Source organism: Larimichthys crocea, chromosome VI (genome assembly GCF_000972845.2).
Source record: "Larimichthys crocea isolate SSNF chromosome VI, L_crocea_2.0, whole genome shotgun sequence".
Classification (NCBI taxonomy): Eukaryota; Metazoa; Chordata; class Actinopteri; family Sciaenidae; genus Larimichthys; species Larimichthys crocea.
In genome coordinates this window covers 9,765,328-9,779,671 of record NC_040016.1, presented here as the reverse complement: position 1 = coordinate 9,779,671, position 14,344 = coordinate 9,765,328, and the positions used below count along the sequence as shown (strand labels likewise).

At 39.6% G+C, this 14,344-nt stretch overlaps 2 protein-coding genes across 2 annotated transcripts; one reads left to right on the top strand and one right to left on the bottom strand.

Moving 5' to 3' along the window:
• The first annotated feature begins 405 nt into the window (after positions 1 to 405).
• LOC104928125 (hypothetical protein) lies at positions 406 to 7,929 on the top strand. Its single transcript, XM_010742351.3, has 5 exons — positions 406 to 652; positions 2,599 to 2,687; positions 4,848 to 4,941; positions 5,433 to 7,413; positions 7,519 to 7,929. Exons 1-5 carry the CDS (start codon positions 574 to 576, stop codon positions 7,610 to 7,612), a joined length of 2,337 nt encoding a protein of 778 aa, XP_010740653.2. The 5' UTR covers positions 406 to 573; the 3' UTR covers positions 7,613 to 7,929.
• Positions 7,930 to 9,425: 1,496 nt separating this feature from the next.
• Positions 9,426 to 12,358, bottom strand: wdr77 (WD repeat domain 77). Its single transcript, XM_010742352.3, has 10 exons — positions 12,023 to 12,358; positions 11,720 to 11,905; positions 11,499 to 11,640; positions 11,344 to 11,393; positions 10,988 to 11,058; positions 10,740 to 10,797; positions 10,410 to 10,481; positions 10,214 to 10,322; positions 10,062 to 10,130; positions 9,426 to 9,987 (listed from the first exon to the last, which is right to left on the bottom strand). The coding sequence occupies exons 1-10, from the start codon at positions 12,126 to 12,128 to the stop codon at positions 9,840 to 9,842; spliced, it is 1,011 nt and encodes a 336-aa protein (XP_010740654.2). The 5' UTR covers positions 12,129 to 12,358; the 3' UTR covers positions 9,426 to 9,839.
• Between the last annotated feature and the right edge of the window lie 1,986 nt (positions 12,359 to 14,344).

Sequence of the window (14,344 nt, the reverse complement as noted above, 5' to 3'; positions counted from 1 at the left end):
AACCTGTTTTTAACAAGGTGCTTTGCAGTTAAACTGTGTCCCTGAACATATTTCTGATCTATATTAATCAAATTAACCTCATGTGGTTTTCTTCCACCTGAAACCACTGTCACAGTCAACCCTGTTAGACCACAGTGTCCTGAAGTGGTTGTGTAATGTAACCAAGCAGTGAATTATATTTTATAATAAATAATAAAGTATTGCGATCATTAAGGGGAACTAGAGCAGCTCACTGATTGCGCAGGTACTCAGGTGAGACTTGTGCTGGAATGTGTCTAAAAAGGAGAGCCTTGGCCTCACCTGTTGGGAGTGTATGAAAAAAAAACAAAAAAAAAAAAAACAGGGAGGCACGGTGAAAGGAGAGTGGGCGGGGTTAGCTCCATTTTCTCTGTCTGTCCCGAAAAGTTTGCACCAAATCACTGTTCAGGTTCACCTGGTGCGCCGCGGTGCCTGCACCTGTCGCTAAAAACTCAGACTCACCTTTACGTCGGATTTACCTGTCGACCAAAATGCGCAAATAATAATCCTACCTGAACCGAACGATCCTATCTACACATCATCTGATCAATAATCATGAAGAAAGGAGCGTTGCATTTCTTGGGTCGAAAGAACCAATCTCTTTTCGACACCAATATCAAAATCAAGGACATGGGTGAGTAGCTACACTTCTTACAGGGCCTATTGGTTATAATGGAGATTATATTCATATGAACGATTTATTGACGTATAACCCGACCTTTGCACTTGGTGTTGACATGGACAAACTTGTGTTTCCACGAATCTCCCATGTGTAGACTTAATAACTGTTTTTATACACCTTGTTTTAATTATATGCCCTGATGAACAGGCAGGTGCCATTCACTGTTTCATCCATGAAAGACATGTTTTCTCAAATATAAAGGTTTTTCCTGGCAAATGTGGTTGACCTTACATATCTGGCTTCAGACTCACCTGTTGTGTAAACAGTGCTCTGAGCCAACAAGAAATGTGGTTAAGGTTAGGAACATATCCAGAGGTTCGTGTAAATATGTAATATCTAATTTGACTTATCGTATACGTGTGAACTGATTTTTACTGTTTTCAGTTTGAGGTGAAGTTTATGTCTCATAAGCTACCCAACAAAACATTTATTATTAAGTATTAAGTATTTATTACTGGTGGAATATTGTGAAGAAAATATAATCATGTGACAGTAGGACTGGTTGACTGCATTGCTTTGCTTCAAATACCTCGATAACAATACAGTATTTTAGGGAATAGGACATATAAAATAATATGACAGCTAACATATTAGAAATGATCTGCTGAGGAAGACCACACAAGAAGTGGCTGAAAGCTCTAGGAAGAGCATAAGTGGAGTCTTTTGTTTTCCGAACTATAAGATCAAAGTGTGATTCAGTCATCTTAAACAATAAGCTGAGTGATAAACACATAATAAAATGATGTTGCTTAAACGTAAAGCCAAATAAAAAAAATCACAGATCATATCTGGCCTCGCACGTTAACATCATTTTAATGATAAACGGCGCAGCTCTGTGTGAGGTTGGTGCCTTTTGATTGGCGAGAGCAGGAAATGAGTTATGCAAAGCTGCAACACGAGAGAACATTTGTCTATTTAAATCAGGCAGGTGCACAACAGATAAATTAATAATTTGGTTAGACTGCTTTAACACCACAGCTGATGCTAGATCAGTAGACGTTCATACAGAGTTCATTGCTCACTTTGATTTTTTTTTCTTTTTTTTGAGTGGCACGTCATATAATAATGGAAAAACACTTTGCAGTTCGGTTGGTTGTTCTTTCTTCAACCTTGCAGAAAAGTGCTTTCGTGGACCGCAGACTAAGTGACACGTTTCTTTCACCAGTCACTTATTGCACAAACAAAATGACTGACACGACGACAGCCAAGGAATGTACGACTTCTAATTTTCTTTTCTCCAGCCAACCTGAATGACCTCTGATATAATCAGTTAGTTTAGCAGAACGTTTTTTTTGTTTGTTTTTTTTCCCAGCTGTCTAAGTCTGACTTTCTTCATTCTGCTCTGCTGGTTCCAGAACAAACAATACATATACATAAAGAACATTAAAGGCATTCATGCCTCTAACTGGAAATATGATTAACATCACAGTGTCCTATGCTACAGGCTGTGTTAAGCTTTCACTTAAACACAATAGGGAAACACAAATAAAGATTACAGTAATCGGTTTAGTCAATAATTATTTAGTTGTCAACAACAAAACTACCTGTAACAGCACATGGGATCACATTGTGCATCATTAGGTTGAGTGACAACTACTAAAGAGGGCACTTTGGTGCATGCTGTATCTCATTACCTTCACAATAACTAGAATGTCCTAATCTTACCTGAATAAAGAACAATGGACAGTTGTATACAGTGCAGTTTCAGGGGGAAAATGTGCTCATGGGCCTTTTTCACATTTTAGAAACAAAATCATGCATTTAACTCAGTTTATTGTTCTTTAAAATCATATTCATCTACGTCTTACCTCCATTGTTTGCCGTCTCATGAACTGAAACTTGCTTTGCTAACAAAAGACTGCCAGGGGATTAAAATCTTTTGCTCTCTATTTCCTCAGAAACTGCAGAGCTGGTGCTGGAGTCATCAGCGATCCCAGAGTCCGGAACCGCCAGTGTGCGAGCAAGACCCACAGTCAAGCATCACTCTGTGAGTATCTCAGTAATGGTGTTAAATAATATATAAAGAGATATTCACATGTATCAGTTTCAAATACTGCAATAACATAAAGATAGGCATCTGAACCGTCCACACCCTGCAATTTACCTGCAATTAAAGGTTACTTCATGTTCACCTCTGTATCTGCAAAGCTGCGCCGATACAAATGAGCTGATAAAGGACAGTTATCAGGGTCAACTTAAATAAGCACGGCGATAGGTGCCAATAAAAATAATGCCCCATGTTGGATAATGAAGATGTTTGTGTCACTTTCTATTATAACACTGACATTTCTTGAATGGCATTCACAATGGGATCTCACCAAAACATGACGGCGACAAAAAAGATGGTGTCACCATTCATTACACAGTGCTACAACATGCTACTGAGACAACAGCCCAAAATGCAAATAAGTTAACACATCAAGAGTACGTCATAAACAGTGCACTGCATTAAAAACATTTAAAACTGGACATTTGAAATGAAGAAAGTGAAGTGAGAGTGTACTGATAATGGATCACCAGTGGTGGGAAGTAACAAAGTACATTTACTCAAGCGCTGTACTTAAAGCAGCTACAAGGAACTTTCATTTTGTGTAGTATCTGGTGGACCTCGTAGATGACAGCGGTGTCCGCCGCCTTGTTTTGTTCATTTTGAGTTGACCCTGTGGCAGACTTGAAGAGTAACTATAGAAATACCCAGAGATCTCGCTGATGGTTTTGCTTATGCAGATCATATACTGTAGATGCATCACTATTAAGTATCATGATTAAATATAAAGTATAATTCTGATTGCGAAACCTTTGCTATTACGCAAGCTTTCTTTTTTAAGATGTTTGGTAAGACTTTCCATCACTCATAGCGTTACATCACCAGTCAGTATGACTGTCAGGCCTTCTGTTGTCATGGTGTAGATATAAATAAAAAGGCTCATCCCTGCTCTGGTTCACACACCTCAGTGTTTGGGAGTGTTCTGTGAATGCGTGGCATGTGTTGGATAAGGCACACCCAGCAGCACATAGGCAGGACAACTCAGACTACTGCGACAGATGAAAGTGAGTCACAGCTAAGGGAACAAACAGATGAAATCAAACTGCATCATACGCCATCTTTACTGACACACCCTCAGTGTTGTGCAGTGTTCAGACCTTTCCAAGAAGCTACGTAAGCGTTCTGTTGTTATTAGCAACAAAAGATTCATCATTCAAGGTGTGATATAAGACAGATTTGCCTATAAAGTACATGAGAACAGTCTACATGTAAGAACTTGATCTGTCTAGAATTTGAGTGGATTCGAGTATTATACGTATCCCATAACCAGCCTAATTATTAAGACTTTTCTAAGTGAAACTGGTGTGAGCTTGTTATTTTATTGCACTAGCTATGAGAAGAGGCTGCAGCCCAATAATCAAGTCAAGAGGCATAGCAGTAAAAATATGTTTTGTGTTGGAAAGACCTTTCGAAGGGCATATACCCCGTCAACTCTCGTGGATTTGTATTGTGTCAACAGTCTGTGTTTATTTTAAGTGGCGTTTGGGTTGTGGAGAGAACAGCAAAACTCCTTCTGTCAGACTCGCTCATTCAGCCTGCGATTTTCTCAGCTCTAACATTAGACAATGAGACAAATAATAGTAGGTGTATCCTCTGATTCACCAAGTGCTGCTCATGCGTAAAATATGTGAAACAGTGTTGGAAAACAAATTTCCTTTAAAAGCCTCCACCTACAGTTTAGTTATGACGAACCTCACTTGGAAACATCACATTACAAATTCATGTATTTTGTCACAGTAACTTGCAGTAAACCAAGTTTAATTTACTATCAGCATTTTACTATATTCACTGCAGTACAACTAATTTAAATTCAACCTATTTGCGAATTAGTGAGCTGCTACACAGTGGGTCCCTAATAATACGAAGACCCAGAAGCTTTAATGGTGGTGTAAAGTATTGGACATGTAAAGTTGTTTTCAAGGAAAACTGAGAACTGCAATAGCTGGGAACTGGTTTGTTCACTCTAATAGGGAAAAGTTGCAAATAAAAAGACTCTTTTCAGTGCCTCCAGAACAGGATGTAGTGTTAATCTAATGTTCTTGAACTATGCTTTGTTTCTTGTGTCTCAGATGTTGACTGTGTTTGTTTTTTTCCTCATAGTCCTCAAGTATTGACAGTTTTCAAGGGTTTGCAGTCCCAACCCCCAAAGTCCCCCTTCTCCCTCCTGTCAATGGTCCAAAGATCAACGGTTCAGGTGAGCATCTATCTACCTCAAATATGTACTTTAAGTTTAACGTGGCAAATGCCAGAATTCAATTTTTTACCCTCTGATCATTTGTGGTGCCTTTACTCAGACATAGTTGATGGATCGTGGTAATCAGAAAGTCTCCATTAAGGGTTGAAAATGCAGGGCAGGTAAATGTTTGTCCAAGCAATTGCTCAATAACCCTCCTGAATGTGCTCAACGGGCATACCAGATGGCAAGCATATTTACAGAATGGGAGTGTTTGTATTTATTCAAAGGATCATTCATTGCTAAATCTGAGATAATCCTTTTGAATTTAATTCATATTTTAAACTCTTTAATTTCAGCATTGTATTTTGTTGATTCCTAATGATTTATCTATGTATATAAAAGCTTAAAACATGGTACAGAAACATGTTAAATATTGTTAGCGCTCCTGCTCCACAGTGTTCAACAGCATTGAACTTTTACCAGTTATTCTTTCTCTTTTGTTTCCATAGTTGGTGGAGATCATTTGTCCAATGGATCTGTTATATCTATGCCTGATCTCATGGAGGGGGAAATATTTGTTCCACCTCCTCCTTCTATGGCACCTCCACCCCCACCAGGGACTTTTATCCCTCCTCCACCAGACTTCATGGGTGACCTGAACAGTCTAGACCTGGCAACCCTCGAGCCTCCTTCCATGCCCGCTCCAAAATTAAATTTACCTGCACTGTCCATGGGGGAAGAAGACTTAAACTTCTTAAAACCACCACCAATGGCTCCGCCAAAGCCTCCATCTACTTGCTCTACTGGCTCAGCGTCATCTGTACCGATTTCTAGCCCACCACCTGCAAACGTTCCTGAGCATCCATCATTTGCCCCACCACAGCCCCCTTCTGAAAGGCAAAACAAGACTTTTAAGACACCACCTCCAAAGCCCGTTAGATTATCCTCTATCTCCATCCTTGACTCCCCACCACAGTCTCCTGCCCCACCTCCCCCCGCGCAGACACCAACACGATCTACCTTCAATCCCCAAAACACAGCAAAGCTTTACAGTGTTCCTACAACCTCAATTCTCAGTGGGTATGTAGAACGTGACACAAGACCCAAGCAGATGTTACTCCTAGAAGATTCTTCCCCAGTGCTTGTCCAGGTGGATGGGAAAGCTCCTAAAGTGGCTACACCACCTAAACCAGCACTTAAAGATGTACAGGAGCTGAAGGAGAACTTACAAATTACCAAACCCTCTCCATCACCCCTGCCTGAGCCAAACAAGATAAATGATAAAACAGGGACAGTTTCAGCACCACCAGAAATAAACAAACCACATCAAACATCACCACAGCTTCAGAAAGTGAATAGTACTTGGGTCAATTCACAGTCCAACAATGACAAACTTCAAGGATCTCCAAGTCAAATTCACAATTTCAGTCCGTTATTAGATCGTAAACTACGCAATCTGAAGAAAACTGAAACCAATGGGACACGAGAAGGACCTGCAGCTTCCCCGATGGCTCTTTTATTGGCGGCTAAAAAAAGAGAGCAACAAAGAGTGACTCATTCTCTGTCACGGGAAAACAGTGCCAAGAACAATGAGCAGCCAAGTTCAAGCATTCACCCGAGTGACTCAAGTCCCAATTCCTTTATTGTCACCCCAAAGTCCAGCTCAGCCTCTTCTCCAACATCTGAAGACATAATACAGGACCATTCAAGGTCTGCCAGTCCTGTGGACCATACACAGACAATTCAGACTCCACCAAAATCCAGCAGTCCTGCAGCAGTCAGGGAACAGATGCCGTATAGCAGTCTGGCTCTCAACAGGACGGCTGCATCCCAAAGTACAACCAACCAGGTTACGCAGAAACAAAACATAGAACAAAGTCCTTCGAAGTCTCAACTGACACAGCCTGAGGATAAAAAAGAGGAGTTAAATATGCCATTACTGCCTCCACCACCAGAGTTTGATGATCTAGATGGGTTTATGGAACCCCCTCCTTCCATCCCTCCACCTGACCCTCCTATGAAAAAGCCACCAACACCATCTATAAGCCTTCAACCTCCGGCTCCCCCAGCTCCATCTCCAGTTCCATCTCCTCAACCAAAACCTAAACCTCCAGCAGCTCCAAAACTCCCACCTCCTGAAACTAGTGTCAAACCAAAGCACCAAGTGCAGACAAAACCCAAGGTGGTACCCTCTCAGCTACCAGCCAACCTTTCACCCAGTCAGGCCACACTCCTGAGCATCTTACAAAAGAAGATGTTGGAAATGGACCAGAAAATGACCCCAGTGAAGGAGACAGAGTCCAGTTCTGACGACTGGGGGACCCCTTTGTCTGATGAGGACAATAAGGTCCCTGTTGTTCCCAGGTCCACAACACAGAGCAAAAATTACCCTGTAGTCAACAAAACAGCAGGCATGAACATGCAGGAATTGGAGAGTAAAGTGGCCAAAAAATATCAGGAGGCGTCCACACTTCCCAAAATTCCCACCAGGTAAGACTTCCAATGCTTAAATACGTCACTTCACTTTTTGAGACAATAAGCTCAGTGTTTGGGTAAAGTATCCACTTAAAATCATGAATGTGTTCTTCTTTTCAGCAACGGGCCGTCAAGACATCAGTATGGTATGACCTTCACAGTTCGGCCAGGAACCAAACAGCCTATTACTCTTGTTAGTAAAGGGGAATCTTAATCAGATGTAACTGAGATGGGTGTTTAGGACATTACATGCGATTGGATAATGTGATTTTCATATCAGAAGAAATTTGTGGAATGGGGAAAAAGCACTTTGAACAAATGAGTTACTCAAATGTGGTTGGCAAATATGTTACAAATGTCTCAAACAACAATGTTATAGTCTGGATGTATTGCTCAATCTCTGGAGAACACATTATCACTGTCAAATAGTGTTTTCTGATTGTTTTTTAAGTTTGTTTTTTTGCTGCTGCTGCTGTTTATTCAGTGTGTGTTGTGCATATATTGACTTTTTAATGAAAGCTTTCAATCAGTCTCAATGCTACATGGGTAATATTAAGAAAATAATAAGCAAATTCTATTAATAAACGTTTCACGCTTAAGTTATTTGAGTGAAAATGGATCTACATTTTTCAGCAATTTGTAGAATCTTTAACAGATTTATCTGTAATCTTGATTGTAAAATAATGTACAATGTAATTACTGTGGTTCATGCTGTAATTACATGTCCCATAACTGAAACATTCTTTCACTGTTACATCTTCATTATGTAGGTCCATTGGAACAAAGCAAACAGATAATTCAAGTGCCAGAATGTGTTTCTCTCACTAGGATTGTTTCTCATATTTATTGATCTAGGAAATGTATTGCATCTTTATAATAGTATATATTATTATATTATATATATAGTAATATTGTACTGCAGTGTCAGTGTTCCTAGACTCATGTTGTTTTGCTGTACATATCAGTTTGTATAAGAAAAGAAAATAGAACTTAGATATTGTACAATGTAGTTTTATGTATCTGTTAAGATTGTATAATCAAAATATTTAAAATGTTGGTTATGAAGTCTTCAAGGAGAGCCATTTATCTAACAACAAATGTTGTCCAAAAACTCTCTAACTGGAAATAAATCCAAACTGTGTCCAAATTGTGTTTTAATAAATGTCCTTGAGTTTGTTTTGTGCACAGTATTAAGCTTTTGTATTAGTATAAACAGAGTGGTGCATTTAGAGAACTAAAAACGGCACTACTGCTGCAATGTCAGTTATCCCAGTGTAAGGAAGGGTAACAATTTTATTCTACTTCTTACAAGATTTGGGAATTTTGCAGATTTTAGTCTCAGTATTAATAATTAAATATATTATTTAATAGACAATACTTAACACCACTGGATTCTCATCATACAAAGGTACGGTAACTGCTGATGAAGCCAGAGGTTTGTGGATTTTTTTAGGGCTTTCTAACACAATATGCCTTTTTAAATAAACACATTTTAAAAGCATGTTGGCTCAAGCTGTATGGGTGAATAAGGAAAGTAAAAATGTATTCTGCCATTTATTATAATGCCAATGGGTTCTGCTGCATATAGTTTGATGATGGAGGAAAGTTAATTTGTATGAGTATGATGACCGGTGAGACGATTTCTTCATCTCTGATGATATTGGTAATTAAAATTTACCAAAATTCTTTAAAAACCTGGAAAACAACATGGATGCCCTGACTGTCGGGTTCCTTCGATGCTTTGTCTGAATTGTTACTGATAATGACATGTTTATTTTATAGTCAACAACACATTGTGTTGCAGCGTCAGACCACGGATTAGCGATGACAGCTGACGTGCCACTCACTGAGCGACTCACACATGCAATCTTGTTAACTTCTGAGCTGACCGCCCACACGTAAACACATAACACACTACCCTCTTTTGACACATAGGGTAAATGGGGTCTGACTCAGTCACACGGTTTTATCAGTACACAACCTTTACCAGATAACCCCTGATAGACACAATGTGTGAATCTTCTCACCCCATGTTATTTCAAGATACACTTTCTCCCTGTAGTCTTTCAGTTATCATATGATAAATTACAGGAAACACAAAGATGTCAAAATGCTTTTGCTATCACAACATTAAGTTCCTTTAATGTAAAATTACACAATTCAAATGGGTTGTCTTTACTATAGTCACACATGGAAATGCCATACAGCATGATGGAAGTGGATAGAGACTGTATGGCAGAGTAGCGTAATGCCGGGATAAGTCTAAAGTCCAAATATTGTGCACACATCTAACTAAATGATACTGAAACTCTTCAATCTATATTTTATGACTGACATGTTACATTTCACTTTTTAGACAGACATGGACACCCCTCAAAACAGGGGGGAAAGTAATAGTTTTTAAACCATGCTCTTCCCAAGTGTGTGAGCATCTGTCGGGTCTAAGAGTTGGAGTTAGGAGTTCCAGCGGCTGGATCCACCGCGTGGTGAAGCACCAGATGATCCCAGCCTACGGTTGTGAGAGTGTTGGAGCCACCATGGAGCCAGCACACACCTCTGACATAGTCCTGGTGTTGCCGATCTCTAAGTCTGAACAAGAACAATACATGATTAGTATTTTTTTCGAACAGTACAGGAAAATTGAACAGATATTTTAGACTCACATTTCTTGCAGGTCACAGTTCAAAACGGCGAGGGAACAATCGTCACTAATGGAGGCTAGCATTGAGGCACTGGGACGGAAACAAAAGCAGTGAATATTTCCGTAGAGGGGCAAAGTAAGAGCTAATGATTACACGCTAGGATTTTTGTTTACCTATGTGTAGAGAAGGCAAGCCCAGTAACCCTGCGGCTGTGGACGTTCTGCACCCGGGTCGGCTCTGATCCCAGGAAGTCCTTCACAGTCACCCTGCCCAGCTCGTCGCCTGAGGAACAAAAAGCATGATGTAAAAAAACTCAGCGACTTCCAGTGTAATGCTTCTGTAAATCAATAATCTGCTGCTGGGTCTTACCAAAAGCAATGGTGCTTCTGTGGTGGGGGTGCCAAGCTACAGTGGTAGGGGAGCAGCTGGGGGACTCTAAATCTGAGACACAGACAGCAAAAGATTATGCATCTGGCAAGATTTATTACCTTGACAATTAGATTGTAGGTTCAACAAACATAAGATCACATTTTGTTAAACCGATAAAAACAAACCACAACTAGGTAGCTGGTTAGACGTTAATTAACACCAATTTCCACTGTGACTAAATGAATTGCAGTACTTTCAACAACATGGGAACCAATTATCATGGCAAGAACCAACAAAATGAACCTGGGTGTTTAAGGACACATTTCTCACCTATTCTAGAGGCTGGTTTGTTCGGCTTCCTCCTGTCCCACATCAGCACACGACCATCCTAAGGGACACGGGATAACAGGTTAAGACTGGATGAAGACTAGTACAGTCCTACTGTCGTGTTGACCATTAAACTGAATTGAATAAATAAGGACATTTATGCAGCTTAGTGCTACAGGGTCCAGTCCCATCAGTTATCTGCTGTGCTTTAGTTTTTGTGTTTACAACAATATGCTCAGTCGGTATCATACCTGACCACAGGAGATGAAGAGAGACTCATCTGTAGGACTGCAGGCAACACAATTGATGGGCTGAGTGTGCACTAGAGGAGGAAAAAAGTTAAGAGACGTATTAAGTTCTGATTTTGACCGTCCCGATGAATGAGCATTTATTTTTTATTACCCCTTACATGTCACACAACACAAGAATGTGCAATCATACTGTTTTAAACCTCTGAACTCAACTGAGACAAATTTTACTGAAATATGTTTTTTTTAAGATACAAAGGAACTTTGTGACAAACCCATGAAATTTAAACTTTACAGGGATAAAATTTGATTTAATTTATATTATCGTCTTGATATCCTGAGAGCAGATGTTCCCTCACCATTGTAGGTGTTCACAACGGTTTCCTGACTGAGATCCCAGACTTTAATTCTGTAGTGAAGAAAGGGAAAAGTGTAAATCAACAATTAACATGCTTCTGTTACACAGGTACACTTTGATAACTGTGTGTGTGTGTGTCAAAGCAAAGGGTCTTACCGACAGTCCATGCTGCCGGTGACAGCACTGCTCGCTCCAGTCACCGGGCTCACCGTGGTGACAATGTTGTCGTGGTCATGTTTGGTAAAACGATTCACCAACAGGCGCTCATCCTCGGCCAGTTCCCAGAGCTCCAAGGCACCTGCAAAAAAAAGGAACCAGTCAGACAAAATCCACGACAACATTCAAGTCTCAAGACCGGCTCTGAATCTGCTTCTTACCAGAGTCTGAAGCAACTATGACGCCTTTTTCCGATACCCATTTGACATCTGTGACTCCAGCCTCAGTCTGCACGCCAGCTTTGCAGAGCTCCTCGTTGGGGGCCTTTGAAGGGTCACTGTAGATCCAAACAGATCCCTGCCAGCTCCTGCCACTGAGGCTGGAGGCACCGAGCAGGAGGGTGCCATCTGTGGGGAGACATGCAAACATGTATGCTCAGCATCAAAATAAAGTAACAAGCTGTGCACAACAGACTGAACCAGCTGCAGCACGTGTTTAAATCACCTGTTCACCTTGTTACTCACCTGCTCTGTATTGCGCCGAGCACAGATGTTTCTCCATGCATGCTGGAGCATTGGGGGCTATGTTCCACCGGTTCTCCTTCATACTGGTTTCCACTGCGCCTTTCATGTATTTACCGGACTTGACTTTCTCACTGTGACTTTTCCAAAGCTCTGGCGCTGTTTGTGCGTTAGCTGGCTCCGCGTCGCTGCTCGCAAACTTCAGTATGAAGTGGAGCTACAGCTGTCCTCCCGAAGAATGAATGAACGAGTGAACCGCAACACATGGGGCCGATGGTGAACACACACTTCCTCCTCCGGGTCTCTTCTTCTTCGTCGACGTTGCCTCCAGTTTCTGCACTTTGACGGCAGCTGGTGTCCGTGATGACGCATTACTGCCATCTACTGCAGAGTAAATTCAATGATTTTATTTTATTTTATTGTTTTATTTTATTTATTTTTTTATTTTATTTGTTATTTTATTTTATTTTATTTTATATTTATTTAATTTTTTTTATTTTATTTTATTATTTATTTATTTATATTTTATGTTTTATTATTTTTTTTTATTTTATTTTATTAATCTGTAATTATTAAATGCTATTATTATTGTTACATATTTCTTATTCCTGATTATCATTTATAGTGATTTATTATATCAAACGTGTGTTATACAAAGCTGCCGTGTCAATGAGTTCACCTCTGGTTACATCTGCAAAAGCAAAATAAAATACAATCAAGTGATGCGTGAGGTCCCAAATAATCATAAAATACAGTGTTTATCACAAAAGTTTGGTAGACTTAATAAATAAAGAATAAAAACTCAAATTATCCAAAGTACTTTTTTTTTTTTTAACCAACTGTGCCTGCACTCTCCCAAAATCCATATCCTCAGGTAAGGGAGAATCTTGTTTTTTGTAGTTTCTGAAGCTATACTAATGATGTATTTACCTCTAACCATGTTTCCCACCAGAATCAAACCATCTTCTGCTTGTCCTCATCCCCCATCACAATATTCTGATGCTTTCATGTATCATGTGTCTTACGTTTTCTTCTTCTCTTTCATTAAGGCAGACAGCAAACCCTTACACATGCACACCTCCATGAACTGAAATCTTATGTTTTATTGTATTAACTTTCACATAGCTTCAGCATCAAATCTCTTCTAAGGTTCACAGCAAGGAAACTATCTGTCTTATTTAGAAATATGCTCTGCAGGCTACTGCCAGAGATCTGTCAGCGTTGCGGTCTCATTAGTTTTTATCTGAGCGTCTATACTTAATGTTGCAATTATAAGTACAACTCATCTGTTTAATAGTTTTCACAGGCTTTAGCTCAGACATGTTCCTGGTGTTAAAGGTTACTACAGTTAATATTTTTGTTACTCATACTGTATCTAAAAAATGTGGTAAAACCTGTCCAAGACTGTGGGAGTGGCAATTATAAATGAAAGGAAAATTCCTCTCATTCTTTGTTAATGCTTTGGAGGTCATTATCTCCTTCACTGTGTGACTGTCTGGTCAACTCTCATTGATATTTTACTGCAGCTGGTGTCCGTCTTTGTATTGGCAGGCTAGAAACCTTTATGATGTTTGCAAGTGTTCGCTTGGAGCTGCCCAGCAGGTGTCATAGAGATTAAACAAACACTTTACTGACTCTGTAACATATTAAAATTTTTTTGCATCGTACATCCGGCTGTTCCAACAGTTCAACTGCTGAATAAATGACACATCACTGTTATACATCTGTAGGAACAGTCTGAATTAGAAAGAGCCAGGAGGGAGGTGTTGAATACATTTTCAAAGATATTTCATATGTTGTTGTACCTGTTTTGTTGTACCTGTTTTGTTGTACCTGTTTTGTTGAACCTGTTCGTAGTTAAACTGAAACTTAGGTCTACCTGTGACCCATTGTCACTACCTGAACCATTGTTCTTGTTATCCAACAATTATCCAACAATTCATAATGAAATCTAATCAGCATTAGGGTATATCTGCTAAACTGTTAATGTTAACTAATGTGCACAAAAATGGTACCATTACTTTAACATGAAAGTCCACCTATTACTGAGAAATCTGACAAAAACACTGTGTTATTATCTTTATTGTGGCTTTTATATGTGGCTTGAACACAACATCGATTCTGATCCACTTCAGGTAACAGCCAGCCAAACTTTGCCTTATTTGAATTTAGATGAGTTTGGTGAAATCAAGTCGAGTCGAGTCAACTTTATTGTCAGTGATGCCATATGTACAGGACATACAGAGAATTGAAATGGTGTTTCCCTAATATCTCTGGTGCAAATGACAATATACATGGAGCATAAAATATAAAAAAATATACAAG

Bases quoted from the DNA above. Each gene is read 5' to 3' on its own strand.
- LOC104928125 (XM_010742351.3), top strand. From the start codon at position 574: ATGAAGAAAGGAGCGTTGCATTTCTTGGGTCGAAAGAACCAATCTCTT. The intron at 653-2,598 runs GTGAGTAGCTAC...CTATTTCCTCAG, and splicing joins TATCAAAATCAAGGACATGG to AAACTGCAGAGCTGGTGCTG. The intron at 7,414-7,518 runs GTAAGACTTCCA...TCTTCTTTTCAG, and splicing joins CTTCCCAAAATTCCCACCAG to CAACGGGCCGTCAAGACATC.
- wdr77 (XM_010742352.3), bottom strand. From the start codon at position 12,128: ATGAAAGGCGCAGTGGAAACCAGTATGAAGGAGAACCGGTGGAACATA. The intron at 10,323-10,409 runs GTAAGACCCAGC...TTTGTTCCTCAG, and splicing joins CAGAAGCACCATTGCTTTTG to GCGACGAGCTGGGCAGGGTG. The intron at 9,988-10,061 runs GTGAGTCTAAAA...GTTCTTGTTCAG, and splicing joins AACTGTGACCTGCAAGAAAT to ACTTAGAGATCGGCAACACC.